The sequence below is a fragment of the Nestor notabilis genome, unplaced genomic scaffold (genome assembly GCF_000696875.1).
Source record: "Nestor notabilis isolate BGI_N333 unplaced genomic scaffold, ASM69687v1 scaffold23203, whole genome shotgun sequence".
Classification (NCBI taxonomy): domain Eukaryota; kingdom Metazoa; phylum Chordata; class Aves; order Psittaciformes; family Psittacidae; genus Nestor; species Nestor notabilis.
Genome location: NW_009921838.1, coordinates 2,326 through 2,592, shown reverse-complemented (window position 1 = coordinate 2,592; position 267 = coordinate 2,326). Strand labels below are relative to the sequence as shown.

The window sequence follows — 267 nt, the reverse complement described above, 5'->3', positions numbered from 1 at the left end:
AACCAAGTGGAGCTGTCACCGGCTCCAGGGCAGGGCCATCCCTGTCCCTGTCCCCTCCATCCTCCAGGACTCACCCGTCACCTGCCCATTGTGCTCCTTCAGCTCATGGACTTTGCTCCACTTGGCCCCGTCCTTGCGGTAGATGTGGACCTCGTGGTTGTTGGGGCAGAGCGCGATCTCTGTGGGGCAAGAGCAGTGGGGCAAAGCCCTCCCCTGGGTCACGGGCTCTGCCAGGTTGGGAGCAGGGGCCAGACAGCATCAACCTGC

General features: G+C 63.7%; 1 protein-coding gene across 1 annotated transcript in view; it reads right to left on the bottom strand.

Annotated features, from left to right (window-relative positions):
- Positions 1–267, bottom strand: part of LOC104403255 (actin-related protein 2/3 complex subunit 1B-like) — a 6,077-nt gene that overhangs the window by 5,152 nt on the left and 658 nt on the right. The window contains exon 2 of the mRNA XM_010011323.1: positions 75–179. Within this exon, the coding sequence (XP_010009625.1) occupies positions 75–179 (105 nt within the window). The remainder of the gene's footprint in view (positions 1–74; positions 180–267) is intronic.